At 40.6% G+C, this 21,866-nt stretch overlaps 1 protein-coding gene across 1 annotated transcript in view; it reads left to right on the top strand.

Annotated features, from left to right (window-relative positions):
• The window catches only part of ZBTB11 (zinc finger and BTB domain containing 11), a 38,827-nt gene extending 22,533 nt beyond the window's left edge, over positions 1-16,294 (top strand). Inside the window, exons 4-11 of the mRNA XM_002716730.5 lie at positions 2,987-3,831; positions 4,045-4,221; positions 8,303-8,548; positions 10,020-10,164; positions 11,316-11,433; positions 13,144-13,302; positions 13,436-13,611; positions 14,157-16,294. Of these exons, the coding sequence (XP_002716776.1) occupies positions 2,987-3,831; positions 4,045-4,221; positions 8,303-8,548; positions 10,020-10,164; positions 11,316-11,433; positions 13,144-13,302; positions 13,436-13,611; positions 14,157-14,674 (2,384 nt within the window). The 3' untranslated portion in view covers positions 14,675-16,294. The remainder of the gene's footprint in view (positions 1-2,986; positions 3,832-4,044; positions 4,222-8,302; positions 8,549-10,019; positions 10,165-11,315; positions 11,434-13,143; positions 13,303-13,435; positions 13,612-14,156) is intronic.
• The last annotated feature ends 5,572 nt before the right edge of the window (positions 16,295-21,866 follow it).

Raw genomic sequence — 21,866 nt, 5'->3', positions numbered from 1 at the left:
TTCAATGTGATTTGTAGTTCTTTTTTATTTTATTTATTTATTTTTGACAGAGTTAGACAGTGAGAGAGAGAGAGACAGAGAGAAAGGTCTTCCTCTTCTGTTGGTTCACCCCCTCCCCCCACCAAATGGCTGCTACGGCTGGTGCGCTGTGCTGATCTGAAGCCAGGAGCCAGGTGCCTCCACCTGGTCTCCCATGCGGGTGCAGGGCCAAAGCACTTGGCCATCCTCCACTGCCTTCCTGGGCTATAGCAGAGAGCTGGACTGAAAGAGGAGCAACCGGAACTAGAACCTGGGGTGCTGGCGCCGCAGGCAGAGGATTAGCCATGTCAGCTGCTACTCTGGCCATAGTTTTCTTTCTTTTTTAAAAATATATTTATTTGAAAGGCTGAGATACAGAGAGGAAAAGGGAAGAGAGGGAGGGAAGAAGGGAGAGAGAGTTATTCCATCCATTGATTCACTACCAAAATGGCCACAATGGCCAGGGCTGGGCCAGGCTGAAGCCAAGAGCCAGGAGCTGCTTCTGGGTCTCCCACATAGGTGCAGGGGCCCAAGCAGTTGGGGCATTTTCCACTGCCTTTCTAGGAACATTAGCAGGGAACTGGATTGGAAGTGGAGCCTCTGGGACTTGAACCAGTGCCCATATAGGATGTTGGCATTGCAAGCAGCTGCTTAACCCACTGTGCTACAGCATCAGCCCCTACAGATTCTTTTTCAGTAAGATTTATTTGGAAGGCAGAGTGACATAGAGAAAGGGAGAGACAGAAAAAGAGAGATCTTCCATCCATTGATTCACCCTCCAAATGCCCACAACATCCAGAGCTGGACCAGAATCCAGGAACTTCATCTGGGTATCCCAGTGGGTGAATGAAACCCAATACTTGGGCCATCTATCTGTTGCCTCCCAGGCACAATAGTAGGAAGCTGGATAAGAAGCATAGAATAACCAAGACTCAGATCAGCTACTGCAATATGGGATGTAGGCTTTCCATGGTGTGGCTTATCCAGTTGTGTCACAGTGCCCACCCAATTAAGAAATATTCTTTTATCAAGCCTAAATTGGTCTCGTAATTTGTACCAGGATTAATATAGTTTTAGCCTATTTAATTGTCAGCTTTCCTAGGAATGTGTGAAATAGCTATGATGGTTGATGGTAGTATTGGTAATGTACTTTCTTCAGTGTTCCACCTTACTCCTAACATATCCACAGTTAAAAGGTTTTCTTTATACTTGTCCATCCCTCATCTGCCAACTTAAATTTTACATACCTTAAGTCAAAAGTGAGACACAGCAAATTTGAGTTTTTAAACTTTGATTTGGTTTTCTCTATATTAAAAAACATTTCTAAGATAAATTATTAAATGAGAGAAACAGGTACAGAACAGTATGTATATAATGCACCTATGTAAGGAGGGAAAATAAGAATATTTGCTTGACTATAACAAAGAAACTGGGACTGGTGTTGTGGTGCAGTGGGTTAAGTTGTTGCTTGTGATGCCAGCATACCATATGAGTGCTGGTTCTAGTTCCAGCAGCTCTGTTTCTGACCTAGCTCCCTGGTGATGCGCCTGGGAAAGCAGTGGAAGACAGCCCAAGTGCTTGAGCCCTGCCACCCATATGGGAGACCCAGATGGGAGTACTTGGCTCTTGGCTTCAGCTTGGCCCTGTCCTGAGTGTTGTGGCCATTTTTGGAATGAGCTAGCCAGTGGAAAAACAGCTCTTTCCTTCTCTCTGTCATTCTGCTTTTCAAATACATAAAATATATCTTAAAAAAAAAAAAACTAGAAAGCTATAAAAAACCTTCTGGTTTTTGAATCATGTAAATATTAAGAATTAAAAATTGCTCTTGAAAGTGAAGGACTGAACACTTGGAAGTGATATAAACTGGCCTTATTTTCCCAAACAAAATAAGAATGTAATCCCTCCTGTCTTTAAGTATTTCATTCCTTAGATCCAGGATAGGCAGGCTATAGCCCAAGAGAGAATCCTCTTCCCTTCCTTCTTGTCAACAAGATCACATTAGCACACAGCCACACCCTTTCATCTTCATAAGCTTTTGACCTGTACAGTACAGCACACACCCTATGGCCTGCACTATTTATCATTTGACTTTTTGAAGAAAAATTCACTGACTTCTGCCTTATACTGTTTTTTTTTTTTATTCTTAGAACACTTTGTTCGATCAAAATTTCATTTTAGCTGCTGTTACAAAAATATATATCTGTACTTACTGAAGTGAGGTTAGGTAGGGCACAAGTTAGTTTAACCCTGACTGCTCACTTGCTGCCCACACACTCCCTTCCCCACCCCTTTTTCCTATTCTGCATGTTCAGCAGCTATTTCTTGAGTGGAATTTAAGGAACATTAAGGGTTCTAAAGAATATGGTTTGAAAATAACTGCCTTACAACAACTTTTTTTTTTTTTAAAGATTTAATTATTTAAGAGGCAAGTTACAGACAGGGAGAGAAGAGATTTTCCATCTGCTGGTTCACTCCCCAAATGGGTACAACAGCTGAAGCTGAGCCTATCTGAAACCAGGAGCTAGGAGTGTCTTCCAGGTCTCCCATGTGGGTGCAGGGGCCCAAGGACTTGGACCATCCTTTGCTGCTTTCACAGGCTCATTAGCAGGGAGCTGGATCAGAAATGGAGCAGCCAGGTCTTGAACCGGCACCTATATGGTCTGTTGGTGCTGTAGGCAGAGGCTTATCCTACTAAGCCACAGTGCCAGCCCCGTAAAACAACTCTTGAGGTAGTAAGTTACACTATTTTCTTTATTAGTTATTGAGAAGCTCGGTTTGTAGAAGTGACTTAGTCAAGGTTTAATAAGTAACTAGAACAGAAAGCAGATCCAGAAGAGATTTAGGGCAGGATGAATGGTCATATTTGCCTTTTTATTAAATTTTATATGTCATAATCTATGTTAATAGTTCTTACAAGCTGATTTGTTGATGATTGGCTTTTTTGTCCCTACCTTTCTGTTTCATACAGGTTTTTGTAAGGCAAGTTTCCTTCCTTTACTGGAATTTGCCTATACTTCTGTGCTAAGTTTTGACTTCTGTAGCATGGCTGATGTCGCTATCTTAGCTCGTCATCTTTTCATGTCAGAAGTTTTAGAAATTTGTGAAAGTGTGCATAAACTAATGGAGGAAAAGCAGCTAACAGTATATAAGAAGGGCGAAGTACAAACAGTAGCATCTACCCAGGACTTACCAGAACAGAATGGAAGTACAGCGCCTCCTGCGGCTAGCAGTGAGGGAACTACAACAACTGTTTCTACTGGACTTGAGGATTGTGAAATTGTGCTACTGATAAATGGAGAATTGCCTGAAGCTGGACAGAATGGAGAGCTGGGAAGACAGCCTGGTCCCCAGGTTTCTTCAGAGGCTGGAGCTGCTCCATCATCTGTGGGGTGTGTATCTGATTCCCATTCTGAAGTCGAATGTGTTGATTTAGTAACAAAAAATAACCCTACAGAGCTAGAAACTTCAAACATCAGAGAAGATAGCACAGTTTCTAATATGCCTTGTAAACTTTCAAGAGAGAATATTATCAGTAGCCCTCCAGAGAACAGTGACATGGGAAATGATACATTAACTGAAGATAACTGTACTGAAGATATTCCAAAACATGTACAGAATGTTCATCAGCCTTTAGAAGATCAGGAAAATCCAAGTGCACTGACAGCACAGACAGACATTGGCCCCGATGATGACACTTACAGGAGCAGGCTTCGGCAGCGTTCTGTGAATGAAGGAGGATATATTCGACTACACAAGGGCATGGAAAAAAAACTGCAGAAACGGAAGGCCATTCCCAAGTCAGCGGTTCAACAGGTATGATGTCAAGAGTTGACCTTTGTAGTTGTAGCTTTAGATTGAAAGCATTCTATTTATAAACTTATGCCTGTGGTGGAAATTATTTGGGAGGGGAGACAGATTCAGGACAGCGACTCGGTGTTATTAAATGCCAATATTAATAAGGTAATGTGGATTTGAAATATTTTGACTCAGTGTATCTACTTAGATTGTTATCTGTCTCTTAACTAGGTGGCCCAGAAATTGGTTCAAAGAGGAAAAAAGATGAAACAGCCAAAAAGGGATGCCAAAGAGAGCACTGAAGAGGTGTCTCATAAATGTGGGGAATGTGGAATGGTTTTTCAGAGACGATACGCCCTTATAACACACACATTAAAACATGAAAGAGCTAGAGATTACAAATGTCCCGTAAGTATCCAGACAGCTAACTGAGGATGACAGTGACCTCATTAAGAAGTAGAATCCAGCTTACCACCTGCTTGTTACTCTGCCACTTGTATTGTTTCTATGTCTGTTTCTCTTACATTGCTATAAGATTCATCTTCTGGTTTGCAAGTCATTTACTTGGCCTCCCTTAGTCAGTGGTGGTGACTTCCTTTTGATAAAAGGTAAAAGTGTAACTTCAAAAACATAAACTCATAAAAGGGCAAGGAGAAGAAATCTTGGCAGCTAAATTCTGAATACTAATAAATCAAGTGATTCAGCAAAATTGAAAGGATTCATTTTCTTAGAGAAATTAAGACTTAACCCAAATTGTATTGCAGAACCACCAAAAACGCCAGAATTGATGGTACTTTCAAGTTACCTTGAAAGTCAGAGCAATTAAATCCACCACTTTCTGTCTCCTAAGTTGAAGATCCTTCTACTCTCTGGAAAAGATAAAACCATAACTGCTCTGGGGAATGCTGTTGACAGTGAAAGTTGAGGTATTATACTTAAAATGGGGAGAAATGAAAAGCATACGTGGTGAATATCTAGACCTTTCCAGTTCTCTTTCCTTACTCAAGTCCCAGGATCTTATTAGCCAGACCCTTAACACTAAACAGAAAGATTTTTTGGAGATGAGGAATCTGATGACCAGTAGCAAAGGACCTAAAGATGCTGCTGACTAAAACATGTGCATGAAAACCCAAACACAAACACACTTAGATGAAAATTCCAATTAGTTGTTTAATGTTCTTATTTTGAAGTATGAACAGACATCAGGGATCATCAAACTCTTATCAGAAGATTTCAAGAAAACAAGTACCTTTGACAAATCCAAGATTAAAGAGAAAAATTGAGCTCACGGAGTATGATTTACATTAATAATAAATGAAAAAGTTCCCTCTCTAAAACAAGTAATAGATGCTTTCAGCTCTCTGTGTCCTCTTATCCTTCAGTTCAGTATCTGCATATTTGGCCAGCTTCAGATAAAATTCATCTATACTGAACGTATACATAATTCTTGTTATTCTCTTAAACATACAGTATATAACAACTATTTATGTAGTGTTTACGTTGTGTTTGGTATTTTAAGTATTCTAGAGTTGCTTGTAAAATATACATGAAGAGGGGCCAGCACTGTGGCGCAGTGGGTTAACGCCCTGGCCTGAAGCGCCGGCATCCCGTATGGGCGCTGGTTCGAGACCCAGCTGCTCCACTTCTGATTCAGCTCTCTGCTGTGGCCTGGAAAAGCAGCAGAGGATGGCCCAAGTGCTTGGGCCCCTGCACCCGCATGGGAGACCCAGAAGAAGCTCCCGGCTCCTGGCTTCGGATTGGCGCAGCTCCAGCCATTGTGGCCATTTGGGGAGTGAACCATCAGATGGAAGACCTCTCTCTCTGCCTCTCCTCTTGCTGTGTAATTCTGACTTTCAAATAATTAAATAAATATTTAAAAAATATATATACATGAAGAGGTGCATAGTTAATATGCAGAAACCATGCTATTTTATATAAAGAACTTGTACCTTGGTGAATTTTGTTACCCACTGATGTCCTGGAACTGATCACCTGGATACTGAGGGGCCTGTGTATTCTGTTTTAAAAGGGGCCACCTTAATTGAATGGAAGTATTTTTTAGGAAATGGAAATTTTTTTATTTTATTTTTTATTTTTTTTTTCATTTTTGACAGGCAGAGTGGACAGTGAGAGAGAGAGACAGAGAGAAAGGTCTTCCTTTGCCGTTGGTTCACCCTCCAATGGCTGCCGCGGCCGGCGCGCCGCGGCCGGCGCACCGCGCTGATCCGATGGCAGGAGCCAGGAGCCAGGTGCTTTTCCTGGTCTCCCATGGGGTGCAGGGCCCAAGCACTTGGGCCATCCTCCACTGCACTCCCTGGCCACAGCAGAGGGCTGGCCTGGAAGAGGGGCAACCGGGACAGAATCCGGCGCCCCGACCGGGACTAGAACCCGGTGTGCCGGCGCCGCAAGGCAGAGGATTAGCCTAGTGAGCCGCGGCGCCGGCCAGGAAATGGAAATTTTTTAGCAACACAGATGGTACCTCACTAATGGTGGTTCAACTTACAGATGTTCCACTTAATGATGGGTTTTTCAGGATATTAAATAAATTTTTGACTTAGAATATTTTTGACTTGAATTTATTTAAACATAAAGCCATTATCACAGTCAAGGAACATCTGTACAGATAAAAATATCAGAGAAGTTGAGAAATGTAATTGACTAAAATCTTCCAGAAAACAGTGAAAAGACAGGTTAGAAAATGGGAGTAAAATAAAATTAGGGATTTGGTACAAAATGTCCAGTATTCCAGTAATATTTTCAGAGAATGTGGAGAGAAAGAAATTAATATAATAATCAAAAAAATTTCAAAACTATAGTATTGAAGTTTTCATGTTAGGGGCCTGCATTGTGGTACAGCAGGTTAAGCCCCTGCCTTATATGCAGGCATCCCATGTGAGTATCAGTTGGAGTCTGACTGCCCCACTTCTGAACCAGTCCCTGCTAATGTGCCTGGGAAGACAGTGGAAGATGACATAGTTACTTGGGTCCCTACCACCCATGTGGGAGACCCTGGTGGAGTTCCAGTCTTCTGGCTTCAGCCTGGCCCAGCCCTGGTGTTGTGGTCATGTGGGGACTGACCTAGCAGATAGAAGATTTCTCTTTCTGTTTGTCTCTCTGCCTCTGTTGCAAAATTTCAGAATCTGGGACAAAGAGACAAAGGTCTTCTATCTGCTGGTTCACTGTCTGGATGACTGCAATGGCCAGGGCTGGGCAGTCCAAACCCACGAGCTTCAACCAGGTCTCCCATATGGATGACAAGGGCCCAAATACTTGGGGCCATCTTCTTCGGCTTTTCCCGGGCCATTAGCAGGGAGCTGGATTGGAAGGAGAGGAGCCAGGACACAAATTGTCACCCATATAGGATACCAGTATCACAGGTGGTGGCATAACCAACACCTGCTCTGAGAAAATCTTGTAAATAGAGAGGAAAAGGATCAGAATGGCTTTTGGCTTTTTAGCAACAGTGAAGGGATATGTTTCTAAGTTGAAATATATAACCAGTCAAACTATCAGTTATTTATGATGGTGGAATGCCAGTGTTTGAGATATGCATGCATGGTCTCAAGAACTTTATCCTTTTTTTTTTTTTTTTTTTTTGTAAAAGATTTGTTTGAAAGGCAGAGTTAACAGAGAGATTGTGAGAAAGGGAGGAAACAAGGGAGAGAGAGAACTTCAGTCCACTGGTTCACTCCCCAGATGGCCACACTGGCCAGGACTGGGCCAGGCTGAAGCCAGGAGCCTGAAGTTTCTTCTGGTCTCTCATATGGGTGCCGGGGCCCAAGTAGTCAGACTATCCTCTACTGCTTTCCCAGGCACATTAGCAGGGAGCTGGATCAGAATTGGAGCAGCTGGTCTTGAACTGGCACCCATGTGGGATGCCTGCATCATAGGTTTAACCTGCTGTGCCACAATGACCGCCCCCAAAACTTTACCTGTTAAACCTCCTTTCTTAAAGGGAGTTGGCAGACATTTTCCACTAAAATGTGAGAAGGCATGAGGAAACAGGAAACGTGACATTCAGTTCAACAACGAGTAAGGAATTCATCACGACAGTGGTGGAGGGAGATCCCAGTATGAAGCTGCCTGCCAAACAAGGGAACAATCTGCTCTGGTTGCAACAGGACATAATGCTTTGACAGAGATTTACAATTAAATGTTTTAAATCTCCTCTCCATGGACAATTGAGAGAAGGGCTCAGTGATGAGTTAGTAATAAATATAAAGAGAAATAAGCAAAACAGAAAACAGCAAGAAAGGAAAAAAAACATAGTATGTACAATACTGCTTAAGTGTAATAACATTTACACCATAATGTAAACACTGAAATTGATCTAAGTAAAAAATAAATGCTAAGTAATTTACATTTGTGTAGGATATATGTGTTTATTGATTTGTTGTAATTGAGAAAAGCCAAGTTGAAGTATGAGTCAAGTTTTGCTTAATATTGTAGTGGAAGTAAATTCAGACATTTTGTGTACTTTTTCTTGTAGTTGTGTAAAAAACAGTTTCAGTACAGTGCCTCCTTACGAGCGCATCTTATTCGACATACCAGAAAAGATGCACCCACGTCATCGTCATCCAATTCCACATCTAATGAGGCATCAGGAACATCAGCTGAGAAAGGCAGAACCAAACGAGAATTTATATGCTCCATATGTGGAAGGACATTACCTAAATTATATTCACTTCGAATACATATGTTAAAGCACACAGGCGTAAAGCCACATGCATGCCAGGTAAGGCCCAATCCTGGTCGTTGTGGGCATTTTGGGTGTGAACCAGTGGATGGGAGTTCTCATCTCCTCAAACAAATTGTCTTTTTTACAGTCATAATGTTTACTTGGTGGTTTAAGGAAGGCTGGGGCTTAACCATGGTGTGTTGAAACTGATTGCTATATATTCTGGGGTTACCTTCACTCTTGTTGAAATGGCAGGGGAATTTATAACTTCAAGTTTCTTGCCTGTATCACAGGTGATTCCCTCTGGCATTCTTTAATTTGCTGTCTGAAGTTGTTGTTTGAGAAGAATCTGTTTAGGATGTTTGTTGAGAATAGAATTTAGGGGAATGGGATGAACCTTTTTGTATCTTTCACCCTACTTCTTTAGTGGGGGCTCATTGTCAAATATGTGTTAGGTATAATATCACTCACTGCTCAGCCCCTCCCCCCAGTTATTTTGAAGCCAAGTCTTAAGCATCATTTTATTCGTAAGTTAGATATCAAGTATTACAGTGTACACTACTCAAAATGTGCATTCTGGGGGCAAGCAGTTGTGCACACCAGTAAAGATGCTACTTGGGATGCCTGCTTTCCATATTAGAGTCCCTGTGTTTAAGGCTTGACTCTGCTTGTGATTACAGCTGCTTACAAATACTCTTGCTAGGAGGCAGCAGGTGATAACTTAAGTACTTGGGTCTCTGCTATCTCTAGGGAAGACCCAGATAAGAGTTCTGGACTCCTGGCTTTGGCCTGGCCCAACTCCAGCTGTTGCTAGCTTTTGGGGAGTGAACCAGTTAATGTCAGATCTATCTCTCTGTCTTGCCCTACCCCTTTTCTTCCCCTACCTTCCCCTATGCCCCACCTTTCAAATAACTAAAAATAAGGGTAGGGCTGGCGCTGTGGCGTAGTGGGTAAAGCCACCGCCTGCAGTGCCAGCATTCTGTATGGGTGCCAGTTCAAGTCCCGGCTGCTCCACTTCCGATCCAGCTCTCTGCTATGGCCTGGGAAAACAGTGGAAGATGGCCCAAGTCTTTGGCCCCTGCACCCACGTGGGAGACCCGGAGGAAGCTCCTGGCTTCTGGATTGGAATCAGCCCAACTCTGGCCATTACAGCCATCTGGAGAGTGAACCAGCGGATGGAAGACACCCCCCCCCCCCCCGCCTCTGCCTCTCTGTAATTCTGCCTTTCAAATAAATTAATAAATCTGAAATAAGGGGAACAAATGTATAGTTATGAAAGATGAAACGGTAAACATGTAGAAAGAAACTCCTCAATTTGACATGTGTGACATTTTTAAAGTACTGAATCAGAGGAGGGTTCACTTAGCTAACATCATTTGGCATTTGTGGCTTTGATTTTTATTTTGTCATTTATAATGTAAATTAAATAACATTTTTATTTAATATCCTAGTTTCTCTGTCCTCATTCTTCAGGCACAGCACCCATCTCTTTGTGTTTTACTGATGTAAACACCTCTGTCTTTCTTAGGTTTGTGGAAAGACTTTTATCTACAAGCATGGTCTAAAATTACACCAAAGTCTACATCAGTCACAAAAGCAGTTCCAGTGTGAACTTTGCGTTAAGTCATTCGTGACCAAACGTAGTCTTCAAGAACATAAGAGTATTCACACAGGTAATGAGAAATTTATATTGACATAATTACTTATTTGAAGTGATACACAAAAATTATAGGGTACCTGGTGGTATCTTGGTACATGTATACATTGTATAATGTTCAAATAGGATAAAGAGATCTGCCTCTTCATATACATCTTTTGATAAAAATCAAAATCCTTTCTTTTTCTTCTTTTCTAAAAAAATATGCAGTACATTACTGCATATAGACAACTTGCTGTGGTACATTTTTACATCATTATTTTACTATTGATTATGTTGTAATTATATCAAATTAGATATAGTGATGGTTATGATATTGATATACTGTGTGTACAATTTTTTAATTGATGAAACTAAACTTTTAGAGCTTTCTTACATACAGAAAAAATACTTCTAAGTTGTGCATAATTGAGATCCAGACATCTAAAGAAATGGTCATTGTTTTACTTATTTATTAGTATACAGGCAAAATGAGAGACAGATAGGTGTTTCATTGCTGGTTCACTCCCCAAATGGCCTTAATTGCTATGACTAGGTCAGGCAAAATCCAGGAGCCTGGAACTTCATCTTGGTCTCCCATATGGGTGGCAGGGGCCCGAGTATTTGGGCTGTCTTTTGCTGCTTTCTCAGGAGCATTAGCAGGAAGCTGGATTGGAAGTGGAACAGCTGGGATTTAAACCAGCACTCATAGGATGCTGGCACTGGAAGTGGTGACTTCATCTGCTACGCTACAACGCTAGCCCCAAGAAATGGTCATTGTTTTAAAAAGAGAAACGATGCGGCAGATGTGAATGTCACCATGGTAAATGGCTTATAATTTCATTAGAAATTTTAGTCCATGTATACTTGCTTTCAGATGCTTTAAAGCAGGAATGTAGGAACGGCTGATGAAAGGTAGATACTTGGTCTAGAGTTTATATGCAACTTTGTTACTATTGTAATCTATTGCTTATCAAGTTTGCCGTATTGTCTGCATAGGTAGCCTTTGCTAGTCCTATGGTTGTGGAGAGGAAATATGGGTTTGATATAGTGGGTTCTTGGAAGATATCTGCCAAATGCTGTGCCTTCTGTGTCTCCTTATAGAATAACTTCCAAAATATGACACAAAGAATTTTGTTGGAAGAGGATTTGATTGTTGAATTGTGGCATGGTTTCTCTTTTTTATAGGTGAGTCCAAGTACCTTTGCTCAGTCTGTGGAAAGTCTTTTCATAGAGGCTCTGGACTCAGCAAGCACTTAAAGAAACATCAGCCAAAGCCTGAGGTTCGAGGCTATCATTGTACTCAGTAAGTATTTAAATATCTGAATCATTCAAATGCTTTCATTATGTTCTTAGTTTATTTGAAAGTTATTTTCAAAAGAAAATATTTGAAGATAATATTAACCTCTAGTTTCAGCTTACTCATGATTTTAGTCAGTTTTGTGTTTTGTTTCTTTTTTGTTTTTGGCTGAGGTGTATTATTTGCCCAAAACTTAATTCCTGGCCCCAAGTGGCTGTGGTTAATATGTTTGCCTCTAAATGTTTTCATCAAACTCACTACCTCCAACCCTAAGCTCTAGGAGATAGAGGAGAAATAAAGGTTAAGAGTAACTCTTCCAGAAAGCCACCAGATAGGCCAGATAGGGCAGAATAACCAAGAAGTCCTTACAGTGCTAGGAATCGATATTGGAAATGCAGGCTGTTGTCTTTAAGGCTAATGCTGAGCTCTCAGGCCAGGGAAACTTGAAAAAGCCATAAAACTCTCTACCAGAGATTCAGCAGTTTTTTTGTTGTTGTTGTTTGTTTGTTTGTTTGTTTGTTTTTGATAAAACATTTGCCTGGTCACTGTAAACTTCAACTTCTTAAAATTCCCAGTGAAAGTTGATTCTGATAGTTTGCCAGTCTGTAGACTGTTTTTGTGAGGGCTGTCTTCCATCCACTGTTTCACTCCCCAGTTGGCCACAATGGCCGGAGATGCGCTAATCCGAAGCCAGGAGCTTCTTATGGGTCTTCCATGTGGATGCAGGGCTCAAGCACTTGGGCTATCCTCTACTGCCTTCCCATGCTATAGCAGAGAGCTGGATCAGAAGAGGAGCAGCCGGGACTTGAACTAGCTCTCATATGCGATGTCGACACTGAAGCCGGTGGCCTTACCTGCTACGCCACAGTGCTGGGCCCTATTAGTACTTTTTTTTTTTTTTAAGTGAAAGAAAACCCTACCAAGACTTTTTTTTTTAAATAAAGAGTTATTTATTTATTTATTTATTTGAAAGGCAAAATTACAGAGAAGCAGAGAGAGAGAGAGGTTCTCCATCAAACTAGTGCCCACATGGGATGCTGGCACTACAGGCAGTGGCTTTACCCTCTGTGCTACAGCGCCGACCCCACAAAGCTGTCTTGAATGAAAGATAAAGTCTAAATGTCTGAGTAGTTGAATGTAAATTGCATTCCAATTCTTTAGCACTTGGTTTCTCTCAGGCTTCATATGGACAGAGCAATGGCAATGGTTTCAGCCCCATATCCTCTCACCTCCCAAATTGTCAGGCTTTTCTTCTGGTGATTTCTATGAACCCTGAGGTTTAAATCAAGTTAAATCATTCAGATATCCCTGAGTCAATCAGTGTGACAGGTGATTGCCTTGTTCTGATTGGCTTTGGCCTGAGTCACTGTTCCATTCCTACTGTCAATGGTGAAGCTAACCCTCAACACATGGCCAGAGAATGAGAAAGCATATGAATAGGATGTAAAGAGGAAGATCAGATGCAAGAGGAAGAGAGATGGGCAACAAATTCCCTCTATAAGATTCTGGGAACTCTCCATGAGTGTTTTCTAAAACATTTCTAGTGCTGCAGAGATAAACTAATTTACAGTCCTGCAACCCTGATGTAAGATTGGAATGACTGGGAGATTTTTTGTTTTATATTGAGATCTAGGAACCTTAAGAATATACTGAATCCTTAGAAATTTGTTTTAAAGAAATAAGATGATCCATTTGGGTAATTGAACTTTATTACAGATGTGAAAAAAGTTTCTTTGAAGCTAGAGATCTTCGCCAGCACATGAACAAACATCTTGGTGTGAAGCCATTCCAGTGCCAATTTTGTGACAAGTGCTATAGTTGGAAAAAAGATTGGTATTCCCATGTGAAGTCTCATTCTGTCACTGAGCCTTACAGGTGGGTGAATTTGAGAAAGATCTGAACTTAATTGAGATATACATTGAGACACATACACATATATGTACTTCAACTGCTCTTATGGCTGGTAGTGGTTTACAAAACAAAATTTAGGTCTTTTCTTCTGTTTTAGGTGTAATATATGTGGAAAAGAGTTTTATGAAAAAGCTTTGTTCAGAAGGCATGTAAAGAAAGCTACCCATGGGAAAAAAGGAAGAGCAAAGCAAAACCTGGAACGAGTATGTGAACAGTGTGGGAGAAAATTCACTCAGCTGAGAGAGTATAGGAGACACATGAACAACCATGAAGGTAACTACGCTTATTTTATGTATGTGTAATGTTCTATAAAAAGAAATCTAGTAGTGACTTTTTTCCTTCATCAGCCCTGTTGCCTATTATCCCACTTTCATCAGTAAGAACTTAATCCCAAATCTTGAAAGATATATTCAAGTGACAGAGCTGATTGTAAACCCAAGTACCTTAATTATTTATAAAGATGGATTCCTTTTTTAGTGAGCATAATTTTATATCAACATTGTTAGACTGAACTAAATTTGAAGGCTCTGTTTGCTTATCCTAGGATTATAGGATAGCTTTGATGAAAAAAATGAGATTATACTTGCAGACTCAAATTTATCTGTTCGTACAACATATGACATCTTTCGAGATTATGGTGCCGGACCTTTATTCTAAGGGCAAGCTTTGTCCTAAATGAGAGATTGCCATAGTGAAAATAGAATGGCTGATGTATGCTGTACTTTTAAAAAAAATTATTTTAAATACATTGGTACTTGTACCTCATCACACACACATACCCCACTTTTTGTTTTATTATTATTATTTTTTTTCCGTAGGAGTTAAACCATTTGAGTGCTTAACATGTGGAGTAGCTTGGGCTGATGCCCGATCTCTCAAACGCCACGTCAGAACACATACTGGTGAACGGCCCTATGTCTGTCCTGTATGTAGTGAAGCCTACATAGATGCTCGGACACTCCGTAAACATATGACTAAATTCCACAGAGACTATGTGCCTTGCAAAATTATGCTGGAAAAAGATACCCTTCAGTTTCATAACCAAGGAACTCAAGTGGAACATGCTGTTAGTATCTTAACAACAGACATGCAGGAACAGGAAAGTAGTGGTCCTCAAGAACTTGAGACTGTAGTGGTGACAGGAGAAACAATGGAAGCTCTCGAAGCAGTTGCAGCCACCGAAGAGTGTCCATCAGTATCTACACTTTCTGACCAAAGTATTATGCAAGTAGTTAATTATGTATTGGCACAACAGCAGGGACAGAAGCTCTCTGAAGTTGCAGAAGCTATTCAAACTGTGGAAGTAGAGGTAGCACATATTTCAGAAGCAGAATGAATATAGTTATGAAAATGAAAGGAAGAGACATCTCATATACTAAACTCAGAGAACATTTGTTTACAATACCATGTGACTGTCTGCTTAGAGTTGATATGTCAAGGCTCTGGGCTTAGTGATGTAACAATCTGAACACTGTCCAGTGGGTTCTATAGGAAAAGTCCATTTTCTCTAAAGAAATTGAAAAAAAATCTACTTAATGGCAGTGGTTTATCATGGTATACCTTTTGTGGATTAATGTTTATAAATGTACTAAATTGGAAGCTGTACAGTTTCATTTGCATTTTGGCATTGTTTCATTATATATTTTGAGTTGAAAAGGTTGGACCTTTGGTTTTTCTTCTCAAAATATAGAGGTTCTGTGATTTCACTCACACTGTTTATGGATTAAAAAGAAAAAATATAAAGCATTTCAATAGGATTTATAGATATATTACGGTTTTTTTAAATGCTTTACATCTGTGATTCTTGGCTTACTATTTATTTTTAACCCCTTCTAAGTCAGGGATTCTTTATTTTGTTTTAAAGCACTTAATGAGTTACATGTTGTAATCAAGTTTGCACAATATATTTATCTATATGGGGAACCCATAAATGAATAGCTACTTTTTAAAATGCCATTAAAATGCATGAAATGCCTATTGAAGCCTTACTGTACTATCTTTTCAAGGCAAGTAAACTTACCATGAGAAAAGAATATTGTTATTAAACACTGTTCATGGAAAATTTCTCCTTGATACATAGGAAAATGTGTGAAAGAGGGGGAAGAAAAGGATCTCATTCTTTCATTGAAGAATGAACAAGTTAGTTTTTCTATGTTTTCAGCTTTTGTATCATGTTTAATTGTTTAATTTTGTTTGAAAACTGCAGTAGAGAGTATCTGCAGTGGCCCTGTGAATACTGTATTAATTGTCAAATAATTTCAGAATATTCAGTGCAGTGCTCATTACAATATACTACTTGAAGAAATTGATTATGATCCCACCAAATTGTTGAAAATAAATTATTCATAAATGTTATCTGGAAACTGTATTATTTCATGTGTTTGATTTTTAAGTTCCCACCTCTTTAAGCGTTTTCTGATTTCCCAAATAACACTGGGGAGATGCCACATTTCTCTCTAGGAAACTACCATTCAAGCTATAATTGTGAAAATTAAGCTTTTAGTTATTAGAAGCTATAAGTATAAAATTAAGATGGATCATATGTAAATCATTCCTAAAGCACAAGCAAAGAATGTGCCTTCATGTATATATATTAAGATGCTTATTCCAGTTTACTTTAAAAATGGCTTTAAGGACAAAGATTAAATGTGATAGCCATGCATGCATTATACCTATATGTTATATTTGCATTTGCAAATTTCCAGTTGTTTTAGTAGCTGTGTGGCTGACTTTCAATTTTAAGAAGTGAATTGATATAGCCCATAACTTGTTAATGGCTGATCATTTATCATACCTTTCAGTTAGTGAAAAAGTATTTCCACCTGATAAAAATTTTGAATTGTGTCTTTTATATTCCGTTCTCACCATTGTTAGATTTAGTTAATTGTGTAAGACCATTAATGTATGTCATAAATAATGTAAATAAAAAATGTTGAATCTTGTTTAAAAGTCTAAATTTTGGAATTGAGCCTCTCACTATTTTCAGTTCATAAGTCACTTATTTGTTATTTGATAAGTTAAAGGGAAAGGGAACTACATGTTAAAAATAGCTATTGGGGGCTGGCGCCATGGCTCACTAGGCTAATCCTCTGCCTGCAGCGCCGGCACTCTGGGTTATAGTCCTGGTTGGGGTGCCAGATTCTGTCCCGGTTACTCCTCTTCCAGTCCAGCTCTCTGCTGTGGCCTGGGAAGGCAGTGGAGGTTGGCCCAAGTGCTTGGGCCATGCACCTGCATGGGAGACCAGGAGGAAGCACCTGGCTCCTGGCTTCAGATCAGCGCAGCGTGCTGGCGGTAGCGGCCATTGGAGGGTGAGCCAACGGCAAAGGAAGACCTTTCTCTCTGTCTCTCTCTCTCTAACTCTGCCTGTCAAAAAAAAAAAAAAAAAAAAAAAAAAAAAAGCTATTGGGGTAACACTTTAAGTTTATTACTCTTGGGGCCTGCATTGTGGTGCACTGGGTTAAGTGCTGCCTGCAAAACTGACATCCTGTTTCAGTGCTGGTTTGAGTCCCCGCTGCTCCACTTCAGATCCAGCTCCTTACGGATGATCCTGGGAAAGCAGCAGAAGATGGCCCACGTACTTGGGCTCCTGCACCCACGTGGGAAACCCAAATGAAGCTCTAGATTGGCTTTGGCTTAGCCCAATCTCGGCCATTGCGGCCATTTGGGGAGTAAGCTATCAGATGGAAGATCTCATTCTCTTCTGCTTCTCCCTCTCTTTCTGTAGCTCTGCCTTTCAAATAAAATATATAAATAGTTTTTAAAGATTTATTTATTTTATTTGAAAGGTAGAGTTATGGAGAGGCATTCTTCTATCTGCTGGTTCACTCCCCAAATGACTGCAACAGCCCTAGTTGTGCTGATCTTCTCCACTGCGGGTGCAGGGGACTGGGGCCATCTTCTGCTTTTCCAGACCACAATAGAGAGCTGGACTGGAAGAGGAGCAAGCAAGACTTGAACCAGCGGCTATATGGAAGGTGGTGGCTTTACCCACTATGCCACAGCACTGGCCCCATAAATAATTTCTACAAAAAAAAAAATAAGCATTAATCTTAAATATAATCTTACTATGAAATTAAATATGGTGCAAATAACTATCAAAGGTGGATAATTTAAATTTGTACAGTTATGTCACTTTCATGTAGAAACAGTTAAGTTTCCAAAAATTTGGCAGTTTTAATGCTACCATGGAAAGGAGACTTCTGTATTCATAACAACTCATTTTTAGAAACTTGAACTGTTTTGTTATCAGATGACTTCCACAAACTGGGCGTCTTGTTCAAATCAGGACTTTAACTCCTTTTGCCTGCTTGTTAGTATAACTGCTGCTAAGCAACTCGACTCCCTGCCATTAGGCACTGAAACGCATACATTATCAGTCAAAATGAATAGAGTTACCCTCTGACCTGTGTTTTAATTTGCTTATTGTATTAAAAGCCATGGTAGATTGCAGAATTTTACAGGGTTACTTAAACTGCTTGTTTAGAGCAAACTAACTTTCAGGGTAGTTTTTCTTCTGGTGCTACTGTTTTTAGAGCATTGGTATAAGCTGTCTGTGCATGATGCTTCCTGCTAGTGATTCTTCCTTTCAAACCTGTTTTAGCCTTCCAGCTTCCTAACAAAGGTTTTATATCTGATGTTTGGTGCATGTGCATTTGTAAAAGCCTTTGTCTTCTCTGATCCTATAAATCTGTCAGTTTGTTGAACAAGCAGCAAAAATAATTTCACTTCTCTTTTTTAAAGTGAGTTGTCCCATATTTGCTTCTTTTCTATGTCATTTTTTTTTAAAAGATTTATTTTATTTATTTGAAAGACAGTTACAGAGGCAGAGAGAGAGAGAGGTCTTCCATCCACTGGTTCACTCCCCAGATGGCCACAACAGCTGGAGCTGAGTCAATCTGAAGCCAGGAGCCAGGAGCTTCTTCCTGGTCTCCCCCATGGGTGCAGGGGCCTAAGGATTGGGCCATCTTCTATTGCTTTCCCAGACCCAGGCAGAGAGCTGGATTGGAAGTGGAGTAGCTGGGATTTGAACCGGTGCCCATATAGGGTGCCAGCACTGCAGGACAGAGCTTTAACCTGCTGTACCACAATGCCAGTCACGCAGACAGTTTCAACTATTTTAAACATTTGTTTTATAGCCTGTCACCTGAAGTTTTGTAGTAGTACTGTTTGTTGGATTTTTTCCTCAAGGAGGATTCTAAATTTTACAGTGTGAACTGTTTTGCAGTAAAGCCCGCTAAGGTTTTAATGTTTGTGTCCCCTCCAGAATTCATGCTGAAATGTAGTCTGTAGAGCAGCTGTATTGAGGTGAGGCCTATGGAAACTGCTGAGGTTATGACGACCCCACCTTCATGAACTGATGGTGCCTTATAGAGTGGCTAAAGGAAATCAGTTAGGTCCTTTTGGCCCCATTTACCCTTGTGCCTTTCACCATGTGAAGACCCAGTGACACAGTGCTGTTTTGGAATTATCTTATTTGAAAGGCAGAGTTACAGAGAGGTAGAGCCAGAGAGAGCTTCCATTCTACTGGTTCACAACCCAGATAACCACAATGGCCAGAGCTGAGCTGATCCGAAGCCAGGAGCCAGGAGCCAGGAGCCAGGAGCCAGGAGCTTCTTCTAGGTTTCCCATGTAGGTGTGTCTGGGCCATCTTTTGCTTTCCCAGGCGATAGCAGAGAGCTGGATTGGAAGAGGAGCAGCCAGGACTTGAACCGGTGCCCATGTAGGATGCCGGAGCTGCAGGCTGGGGCTTTAAGCTGCTGCACCACAGCACCAGCCCCAATATTTTTCCCTTTTTATTTATTTTTGTTTTCTTTGTAAGTCTTTTTTTTTTTTTTTTAAGATTTATTTATTTATTTGAAAGTCAGTTACACAGAGAGAGGAGAGGAGAGGCAGAGAGATGGAGAGAGGTCTTCCATCTGTTGGTTCACTCCCCAGATGGCTGCAGTGGCCGGAGCTGTGCTGATCCGAAGCCAGGAGCCAGGAACCTCTTCCAGGGTCTCCCATGTGGGTGCAGGGACCCAAGGACTTGGTCGATCTTCTACTGCTTTCCCAGGCCATAGCAGAGAGCTGGATTGGAAGTGGAGCAGCCAGGACTGGGACCGGAGCCCATATGGGATGCCGGCACTTCAGGCCAAGGTGTTAACCTGCTACGCCACAGTGCCAGCCCCAATATATTTTTATCTTTTTTTCTCTAAGTCTTGACTCTCAAAAAATCAATAAATATTTTCTTACAGATATATTGATAAATTATGCATATCAAAAAGCGGAGAGAAAAGAATGAAAAAATAAACAATGAAAAGTGATATAAGAAAGTTCCCTACTTCTCTAATCCCCAGTTTCTCTCTCTTTAAAATGGTGATACCAATGTAATGGAAGTATTTGCCTCAAATGGTTTAAACAAACCTAAAGCATTTAAATGTTAACAGTGACAGCACCACATGAAAAAAAAAAAAAACCACAAAAAATAAACCTACATTAAAGTGGCAAGATACAGAATACAAAGAAACTGCCTTTATATTAAGAAACAAAAACTAGCAAATAATAGTAAAGAAAACCCCATCTCAATAACAAAGAAACCTAAATACTTTGGAAGAAATTTAACAAATTTGAAAAACCTGTATACGAAGATTTAAAAATATTCCTGAAAGACACAATGAAGACTACCCTTGACTAGTAAGATATAATATGAAGATATCAGTTAACTAAAATTAGATCTGTATCTCAAATGTTTTAAGAATATACTCCAAAAGGATCAGGGACCTATGTAAATTTTTTTTTTTAAGATTTATTTATTTTTTACTTGAGAGAGTTACACAGAGAGAGAGAGGGAGGTCTTCCATCCGCTGGTTCACTCCCCAATTGGCCACAATGGCTGCAGCTGTGCCGATCTGAAGCCAGGAGCCAGGAGCTTCCTCTGGGTCTCCCACGCAGGTGCAGGGGCCCAAGGACTTGGGCCATCTTCTACTGCTATCCCAGGCCATAGCAGGGAGCTGGACAGGAAGTGGAGCAGCCGGGACTAGAACTGGCGCCCATATGGGATGCCGGCGCTTCAGGCCAGGGCGTTAACCTGCTGCGCCACAGTGCCGGCCCCCTACGTAAATTTTCATAATTTGAGAAACAAAACCCAGTGGTAAATGAGAATGACATGATTTAGTATTCTCAAGACATTAAATGCCCTTAAACTTGTGAAAAAATATTCAACCTCACTCTTAGGTGAGATGCAAACCAAGACTTACAAGGGAAATGCCATGTTTAGCTTTCAGCCATCAAACTGACAAAAACTTAAATGACAAACATTATGTTGGCAATGTATGTGCAAGCAGGCACTCACACGTTTCTGGTGGGGAAACTGGTACAATCTTTTTGGAGAATTTGGCAATACGTAGCAAAAGTCATATCCTACTTCTGGGAAGTTACCTGAATACACATTCCAAACACAAAAACGCAAATAGGCAAGATTATTCAATTATAGTATTGTAATGGCATAGTACTGGGTATGATCTAACTGCCCACATAAGACAAAAATTGAAGAAACTGGTATAGTCATATAGTTGTAACAAACTATGTAATACAGCATGCTTTCAGGTTAAAAAAAAAGAATTTATGCAAAAAGAAAGGATAAACCAGGAACCAGATAGGTTTCCTCTAAATGTGCAAACAAGATAGAAAGGATGGGGGGTGGGGTGGGGATGGAGCGGCTGCCTGCAGTGCTGGATCCCCCTATAGGTGCTGGTTTGAGTCCTGGCTGCTCCATTTTCGATCCAGCTCTCTGCTATGGCCTGGGAAAGCAGTCGAAGATGGCCCAGTTGCTTGGGTCCCTGCACCCATGTGGGAGACCCCAAGGAAGCTCCTGCCTTCAGATTGGCACTGCTCTGGCCATTGTGGCCAACTGGGGAGTGAGCCAGTGGATGGAAGACCTCTCTCTCTCAAATAAATAAATATATATATATATTTTTTAAAGGGAAGAGTGACTTTTTAAAACTATTTATATTTGGAAGGCAGAATGACAGGGAGACAAATTTGTCCATCCATCTGTTCATTTCGTTCACTCCCTAAATGCCTGCAAGAGCCAGAGTGAGGCAGGTAAAAGCCAGGAAGTTCATCCAGGTCTCCTGCAAGGGTGATAGGAACCCAAGTACTTGGGGTATCATTCGCCAACTCAGTCACATTAGCAGGAAGCTTGGACCAGAAGTGCAGAGTAGCCAGTACTCTAGGGATGCTGAGTGTCCCAAGCTGCAGCTTAACCCACTGTTACAATGCCCACTCCCTTTTTGTGTCACTTTTAGTATTTGAAAATAAAAAATGCAAATTAGATTACAAATGAACATAACTATTTGAAAGTGGAAGATTGTAAAGTCAAAGTGATGGAAAATTGGAACGTGGAAAATTGTAAAGTCAAAATAAAGGAAAATGAGGAAAAAGTAATCATGTGGTCATGCATGGTATATACAGATAGTAAACTGAGTTAAAATATCAAAGTATGATCAAAGAAAATAGGGATATTTAACTTGTGTGGGGTAAAAAGAGCC

Source organism: Oryctolagus cuniculus, chromosome 4, assembly GCF_964237555.1.
Source record: "Oryctolagus cuniculus chromosome 4, mOryCun1.1, whole genome shotgun sequence".
In the NCBI taxonomy this organism is placed as follows: domain Eukaryota; kingdom Metazoa; phylum Chordata; class Mammalia; order Lagomorpha; family Leporidae; genus Oryctolagus; species Oryctolagus cuniculus.
This window is presented reverse-complemented; position numbering and strand designations above follow the sequence as displayed.